This window comes from Plectropomus leopardus, chromosome 22 (genome assembly GCF_026936395.1).
Source record: "Plectropomus leopardus strain MGB_pleo_1.0 chromosome 22, ASM2693639v1, whole genome shotgun sequence".
In the NCBI taxonomy this organism is placed as follows: Eukaryota; Metazoa; Chordata; class Actinopteri; order Perciformes; family Serranidae; genus Plectropomus; species Plectropomus leopardus.
In genome coordinates this window covers 21,207,333-21,215,938 of record NC_142197.1, presented here as the reverse complement: position 1 = coordinate 21,215,938, position 8,606 = coordinate 21,207,333, and the positions used below count along the sequence as shown (strand labels likewise).

The 8,606-nt window shown below is 40.9% G+C and overlaps 1 protein-coding gene across 2 annotated transcripts in view; it reads right to left on the bottom strand.

Annotated features, from left to right (window-relative positions):
- Positions 1-1,136: 1,136 nt before the first annotated feature.
- Positions 1,137-8,606, bottom strand: part of LOC121961295 (uncharacterized) — a 40,635-nt gene continuing 33,165 nt past the window's right edge. For both annotated transcript variants that reach the window (XM_042511222.2, XM_088072544.1), the window contains exons 3-6: positions 4,872-5,063; positions 4,630-4,783; positions 3,363-3,548; positions 1,137-3,267 (exon numbers count right to left, since the gene is read on the bottom strand). In XM_042511222.2, the coding sequence (XP_042367156.2) occupies positions 2,931-3,267; positions 3,363-3,548; positions 4,630-4,783; positions 4,872-5,063 (869 nt within the window). In that variant the 3' untranslated portion in view covers positions 1,137-2,930. The remainder of the gene's footprint in view (positions 3,268-3,362; positions 3,549-4,629; positions 4,784-4,871; positions 5,064-8,606) is intronic.

The following is an 8,606-nucleotide window of genomic DNA, read 5'->3' as shown; positions in this document are numbered from 1 at the left end:
GCATGACGACCACCACAAGTAAGTGATAGAATATGTTTTGTTGTAATTTGGGTTAACTGACTCTCTAAGTTGGTCTTATTTGTATGTGTATACAAAAACATAGTTATATAAATATCAAAGTATTATTTTAGATGCATTTAATGATTTAAATGTATGGTTCTCAAATACGGTTCTTTTCCATGTCAGTATACGTATATAACACTCTCCAAATCACCTCATCATTCGCACAATTTACCCTTTCTCACTTTAATAAACCTTAACTTTATTTGTATTATTAGTGTTTAATAGCTATAGCTATACAAAAAACTTCTACTTACTTCCTTGTATGTCTTCTTCCTCTTGTCCCCCTTGCAGTTCTTGCTTACTTGCAACTGAAAGCTACCTCATCCTCCTAAACATATGATGCAAAAACACACACACAACTATCCATAGGGCAGACAAAACAAATGAGCAGGTGTTTAGTGTTGATTTTCCACAAATAAATGCAAAGATTTGTCTTTACAGTATGGGTGATTTGCATTGGTGCAGTCTGTTTACTGCCTGATTTTACTGCCAGTTTTCCTTTGCATGCAGACCATGCTCATGGTCCTCTATGTTGGTGGTAGAGGGCAAAAGATCTGGTCCTCCTCCTTGATTTTTTTGTATTTGTTTATTTGACAGGGACAGTGCACAGCTCCTAGCTGCAGCAGAGTTAACTATAAACTCTTTTACATCTGTAGTCCCTATTAACTAATAACTTGATTTTACAGATACCCAGTCAGTGAACTAAAGACAGCATCTTTTACTGTATAATTTTCTATTTGCTGCTACATCCTCTTTCCACCGTACATAGTAGCATTACACATCTTTTATTTAGATTTAAATATGAGCATGGCTGTCATTGCGATCTGTGATCCTCTCTCCTGTCATTCAAGTCCAGTGTAAACAGACAAACCACTCAATCTTCCTCATGTGTCAGTGTCGCTCTGCAGGCAAATGAGGTCATCTCCTCATTTTCAGCTGTCACGACACTGTGATGAATTAGGTACGTCTTTTTCGGAACTTCCTGACTGTCCCTCTTTTATCTGTTCCCTTCCTTTCTTCATCTTTTTCCCCTTCTTTCCCTCCTCTGTAAGAATAGCACACACTGATAACATACTTCAACTAAACAAAAGTCTCTTTATTCAGCTTTTATGGCAGTCTTATTATTGTACAACAAATAGTTTACAGTAAAAGAAACAATTAGGGCTGTTCAGGCCAAGCTGTTTCAAACCCCCTTGAAAAAATGTAAAGTGCAGATTTGTTAGTGTGTCTACTCGAGTCCTTCTATTAAAATAAAGACAAGCCCACAGCTAAAGTGTTAACTGACTAAAGCAACAGTAAAGGGCTCTTGGATAAAGTTTAGGACTAAAATGTACATACAGTAGACAGATGGAATAATAAAGGTTAATTAATCATTTAAAAAAACAAAATTAGGAGATTTTTTTTTTCTAATGCTGCACAACTGCAGATAAAGTTTTGAGAATTCAAGTGAATCAGAGTTTATAGGTCGACATGGTCCAGAAGTTTTTCCATCTCGCTGCTAGAACTCACCAGTGCATTTCTGTGCAGTTTGCTGTGCATCAAGGAGAAAACAGTCATCTCACAATGTGTCTGACTTCCTTATGTTGACTATAACTCTCACAGACAACCTCACACAAGAGGTTTTCTTGAAAAAGAATGTCAGTTTTTATGTTATTATCGGAACCTATGGCTCAAACCAGCCTTTAATTTATTCAAGTTGTGAGGATTATTTGTGATTAGTATTGGACCTAGCCCAGTTTTCCAGTCATGTATATTCCACATGTTCCTAAATGAATGCCTTTGCAGGAATACTTTACCAGTGAAACTGCCGACCACAAAACAAGCTTTTGTCATAAATAATTTTGACAGAATGAGTTGCGGCATAACAGAGAAAAACATAACAAGATTTTTTTTGCATTTGGTTAACCATTCTGGTGGGAAAAAAGATCAATTTAAAATGATGACTGTATCGTTAAATTCATACAACCAGCACAACACTGGCTGCATTCAGTGGCTGTAGCAATAGCGGCTTTTCAATCACATTGTGTTTGCTACCCATTAAGCCCGATCGTCGGTCTGTTTTACCCACCCAGTGTGGAAAAATTCCAGGACATAAACCGGAAAACTTGCATTACCTCACACATTACATTTCAGAAATTCATGTTAAGTCTTTAGCTTTAAAGCAAAAAAGCAAAAAAGCAACAAAAACCCCTATATATACACACACACACACACACATATATATGTGTGTATATATATATGTATATATATATACATATATATATGTATATATATATAGTATCTGTTAAGATGAGACTATACGAATTGTAGGAAGGCTGATAGGGATCTTTTTTTGTAACGGCAAAGTTTTAAAAAACTTACTAGCTGAGATTAGAGCTGCCTAAACACTGGCAACCATAGTCCTTTATAATCCTTCTTATCTTTTATAAACATCAAAACACAAAGTAAAACTTCCTGTGTTCCCTTGTCGACCGGCTACTTGAAGCTTTCTTGTAATTTCTGACGGCTAAAAGAGACCAAGACTCCTCTTGCAGAGAGTGCAGCAACAGCAGCAGCAGCAGTTCAGTAAGAATTAAAGACAAAAAGAAAATCCAGCTTTCACGTCCTGTTTAGTCCAAAATGCAGGGGAAGTTCAACAAGCATGCAGTAACACCGGGAGCTTCTACACTGGCAGCATTTCCACTTTGACACTTTTTCTTCATGTTGTCTGCATTGGAACATTGCATCTGTAGCCTTCTGTGGGAGAAAACAGGGATGAAGAGGAGTAAAAACACTTCATGTGTCTCCAAAACGTGGCTGTGAAGCTGTTCCTCCAATGTATTCAGCAGGGACGGCACAGCGGCCTCCATAAAAAGTGGAAGATGTAGCTACTGCCATGGCCGCTGTGGTGTCGGGTTGGGGTTGGGGTAGATAGGCGCTGGTGTTGGGTGCGGGTAGGCGGGCACAGATGTGTTAGGGTTGGGTGGGTACGTCGGGGTAGGATACTGCGGCATGATGTGAGGCTGACCGTGGGTGCTCGTGTGGGCTGGTGAGGAGGCAGAGGAAGAGGAGGCAGGGAGGTGGAGGTAGAGGGGGGCAGATGGAGCAGAAGGGGCAGAAGGTGCTGTTGGAGTCGGAACCCTCTGCAGGACAACATGTGGGTAAAGCTGAGACTCGGAGCGGTAAAGTCCAGGCAGAGAGGCCTTCAGCAAACTCTCCTGACTCCTTTGTGAGACACAGAAAGAGAGCAAGAAAGTCACATCAGCAAGAAGTTAGAACTTTTAGGATTAGATAGACCGTGATGTGAGTTGCCAGCTTACCTCTGGTAACCCCTGTTCTCATATCCACCGAGCCCTCCAGTCAGGTAGAGGGGGCTGTCAGGAGCCAGGCGGGGGTTCATTCTCTGGGAGAGATGGAAGATTTTGGGAGGAGGAAAAGCCTCCCAATCTCCCTCTTCTCTCTCCAGCCAACACTCGCTGCGACGGGCCGAACGCTTCTCTCTGCGCCTGAGGAAGACAAACCCAGCAGGACCCATCAGTTATCGATTTAGCTCTTTATCAGCTCTTTTATGGGGCGTTTCCACCAGTATGTCAGTTCAGTTCAGTTCAGTACACATTTTTATGCATTTCCATGGTAAAAAGTTGTGGATGGTGCCTTTAGTATCTTTGGAACCCTTCCCATTTTTTGGTCACCTCTGTGCTTGGCATCTAGCACACTGATCTGGTACAAAAGGGTGGAGCTAGAAACCCTGCAGTCCTTTGATTGGTCAGTAGAGAATTAACACTCTGCTCAGAGCTGAGCGTGGCTGGTTTAGCTATTGTTCACACCGTGACAGTTTCATACATTAGTAAGCTCTAAGTATAAAATGAAAGGATATTTTGCAGCCATTAGCAGTGTCTGGAGACTGAGAAAAAAACTACTTTAATCAATAAACTTTAATTTACTGTGCAGACAACACACCTTAAATTTCAATATGACAACTTTTTTAAAATGTGTTTTTATTGTCTTTCTTGGATGGCATACACTTTTAGTAATAAATGGATCTTCAAGTGTTTAAAGAGTTTATATTTACTGCGACCGGATTATGTGAACAGCATATTCTAGTCCTCACTTGGAGAAAAAATGTGGCGGAGCGTCATCATTCCTATGCGCTCCAGCCGCTTTAAATCCCTGCTCTTGCCTGACAAGGAATCAGTGTAGAAATCCCCGTCCACATGTAAGAGTACTATCTGTGGTGGAAAGGCTACACAGATCTAGGGTCTAGGTAGCTTTTCATACGTGTTACTTTTGGTTCCAAAGGCACTATACCGAGGCCTTTAATGGAAATGCAGCTTGTAAAACAATCTGGTCATGGTCGTAGTTACTAAACTGCTTCTCCATTCTTACAACTCAAGTTGGTAATTGGACCAGCAACAATGACTGGCACATGTAAGAGGAGGTCTTCGCTTGGATATGTGTTATCCAAATATCCGCTGGAACCGGAACCCCCAAAATTTGGCCATTGCCCTCAGAGGCTAAATCACTGTTGTACCTATAGCCATTGGGTTCAGGGAATATTTTTTACTTTTGCCAACCTTCTTTCCCTACCTGCTCCGCCCATCCTTCTTGGTTCGGTCTCGACTGGATCTTTCCTGCAGGCAGCAGATGAGGAAGGACAGGGACATGGCAAGGATGACAATGCCACTCACCACTGAAGCCAACACAGCCACTCTCAGACCACGGTCCTCGGGTCTGGGGATCGCTGAGGGGGGAGTGAAATTACATTTTAAAAGATTGACTGTCAAGATTGACTGTCAAGTGATCAGTAGTGGCCAGATTAATCTGCTCACCTTCACAGACAGGCAGATAGTTGCTCCACTGCGGTTTGCCATTCCTGACATTGCAGTAGATTTTGTCGCTGCCGACTAGCTGGTATCCCTCTCTGCACCAGAAGGCCAAAACGCTACCGATCGACACACCTGTGCCGCTTTCTACGTAAAAGGAGCCACGGCGTGGTGGCAGGACAGGGATACAGGACATACCTGAAGAGAGAGGGGACAAAACAGAGGGTCACTTCATAGAGCAACAAAACACTTTGTGATTGGGAGTTGATGACTTACATAATGAAGAACGGTGGTTTTGATTTATGAGGGCTCATCTGTGTTCAGAATTTGCTCCTGATACACCTTCATATTTACAGTACAGACATAACAGTTATCTTCCAATCACAGAGAATGGGTGTTTGATTGTATTGTAATTACTGCCTCTCTTTGATTCTGACACACTTATGTTTTTTTCAATCCAATGTAGCCATTGGAAAATTTTAGTTTTTTTTTTTTACCAGGTTGCTGTTGTGCAGCTGCCTCGATGTTTACCTATTGAAAATAATGCATCAGAAGTATACAGCCCACATGGGGCGCCTGGTGGCTCGGTGTATGGAGCGGGCGCCCCATGTATAGAGGCTGTGTCCTCACCGCAGCAGCCGTGGGTTCAACTCCAGCCTCAGCCCTTTGCTGCATGTCATTCCCTCTCTCTCTCCCCATTTCACACTTGTGCTGTCCTTTCAATTAAAGGCAAAACACCCAAAAAATACATAATTGGTAAAGCTGCAATCACATAACCAATGCAGTGACGGAAGTAGTGTAAAGAGTGAAAGTCCATGGTGGGATGTAGATTGGGGTAGTGGTTGGGTCAAACAAACACAGGACTTTCCTCCATACGACTGATGTTTGTAACCAAGTAAACTGACTTATTTTAAGATGCGTCATCACAATGCCTGTTTTCCCAAACCTAACCTGCACAACTTTACTTTCTTAAACCTAACTTAACTTGTTCAATCCTAACTTACATAAACGTTTGTGCTTAAACCTAACCAGCATAACTTTACCTGCCAAAACATAATCTATGTGACTTTAAGTGTATGTAACATGATGACTATCAATCATGATTTTCTAAACATAACCTAGGTACCTTTACTTTCTTAAACCTTTCCCAACCGACATAACTTTACATCCCATAACCTAACCTACGTAACTTTATGTCAAGCATGTAATGTGATGATGACCAATTATGACTGTTTCCCTAAACCTAACATACATAACAACTGAGGACCAGCCGTTACTGTTTACCTAACCCTAACATACATAACTTAACGTTAAGAATGTAATGTGATGACATATTTTGTGCGGCATTAATAAATAAGACATTATATGTGTTTTTTTATGAGGATACATTGTTTCAACATTGTTTGAGATTCAAACTCTACAAACTCTGTCCCACTACCTTTTTCTAACCTTTTTCATTGTCTCTTTCTCACTCTTTCTACACCTCTATCCCACACCTCCCTGTCTTTGTTTTTCTTTTCTTCTCTCTCTTTTCTCTGCACTCTCTTGTCAAACACAGACGAAGCTCGGTTCAGAGTGTCTGTTATCTTTGCTGGGAGCCTGAGATTAGCACTTCCACCGGATAGACAGACAGAGAGATGGAGAGAGGGAGAGACAGAAAGCACTATTTTTATCTTCCTTATGCTACAATACCTCTGAGGGGTCGTCTCGTGATACAGCAGCTATTGTTAGATTGTGCTGCAGGGATTTTTGAGGTTCTCAGGAAATCTCATGTAAACCCACAGCGTCGCCACTCACACAAAACATCCGGCATTTTTGTGAAAGATCTCACTCATATTGAGAATAAGTATGGTTTAGTTCTGCACAGTTGCACAAAGTGATCGCATGATATCTGCAGTGGGTTGACAGGGTCATTGATTAATGCTGATGACTCAGCAATTACTTGGCCAGCTGCTGAGATTTCTGGCTTTTAAAACTCCCCTGACTCATGCCATGTTATAGCCAATATGTAAGACATTAAATAAAAAAAAATGGACTTAGAATAAAAGCAGCAGATAGTAGTGGGAACTACATAAACCCAAACTTGCTTAATTACAAGAGTAGATATGTTGTGATTTGGTAAAATGCATCTTCACCTTAATCCTTCATAGACGCAAACATCCACCAAGACAAATTAAACCATTAAGTCACCAGATGTTTCAATATAATGCAGTTGTAAAAATGATGCATTTGAAGATGCATTAATACATATCTTTTTTGACCACTGGGGAGCAGCGTAACAAACTGTAAACAGTAACGGCCAGAGGGGCATGTGATGCTGCAGTTTGCTTTGCTGTGTCAGTATTAGTGTAATCTGTGTGTGTGTGTGAGAGAGAGAGAGGGAGGCAGAGAGATGTCATCCCACAATAAGACCCTGTGAACATGCAAGCTGCTCTCTGCTGATTAGGAACGACAGATGGGAGGATTTCTGCAGTGGCAGAGACAGAGAGGGAGAGGATCCTGTGATCCTGTGTGAAGATGACAGCATCCCCTCCCTCTCCCACACACACGCACACACGCACACAGATATACACATCAGGGCACACACAGCGGACACGTGCGTAATGGGTACAGTACAGGGAAACAAGGACAGGCTGACTCTGTTTTTAAAGGGGAAACTAAAAGCCATTTTGTTTCCTCTGAGATATATTTTACTGACGCTATCACTGAGTATATGTGTGTGTGTGTGTGTGTGTGTGTGTGTGTGTGTGTGTATCTAGAATAAAATGTTAGCATTGTGCATTTCTGTGGAACACAGATATGTTGCATTTGTACATTTCATATGTATGGAGTGGTTTAGATTACATGTGAGTTTCTCAGGAGGAGGTAATGGTGGAGGGTTTGACGTGGGTGAGACAGTTTTTTAATGGCAGGTCGGGACCTTTCCAATCATGTTAGTAGCTACAAAAACGTGCATTTTTTAGTGCAAATTCAGGACATTTCCAGCTGTGTGTGTAGTGACAAAAGCAGGTATTATTTTAATAAGAGTTCATGACATTTCCAGCTGTGTTTGTAAGTGTCCAAAGTTTTTGTTTTTTTTAAAGCAAGTTTGAGATGTGTTCAGACATATTTGTAGTGACAAAAAGTAAGTATTTTTGAAGAAGGGTCAGGACATTTCCAGCACTGTTTGTGGCAACCAGACCGGGTATTTTAATCTAAAACATGATGTTTTCCTAACCAAGAAGATATTGTGCCTAGCATGCAGAATTTCAACATATCCACTACATATACAAATGTAAGTGTACAATGCCAAGACAGATACAGTGATCCATTTCTGCATAACATTTTATTAACTTTGTCTCTCAGAGCACAACAATATATATTTCTTTACCTTCGGTAAGTAATGACTTTGACCGAAAACTTTCTGATGATATCACTTGTACCTTTGCTCCACCCAGGGATCTCTACTACAGTCAGACTTAAAGCAATGGCAGGGATAAACATGACCCATACAGTGAAAGAGAAGGGTGGACTATAAAAAGTTTGAGTAAGTTTTAAAGAGGATTGGACATTTGAGCTACCAGTGCCAAGCTCCTTTTTTGTTTTCACAAATGACAGGATTATATTACTTTTAAACAGCAACAGTTTTGTTGCTGTTTAAAAGTAATATAATCCTGTCATTTGTGTTTGAGAGATTTAAATCTCTTGAGGAAAGAATACTAAGGAGTGAAATTTGCATTTGAAAGACAGCGATATGATATT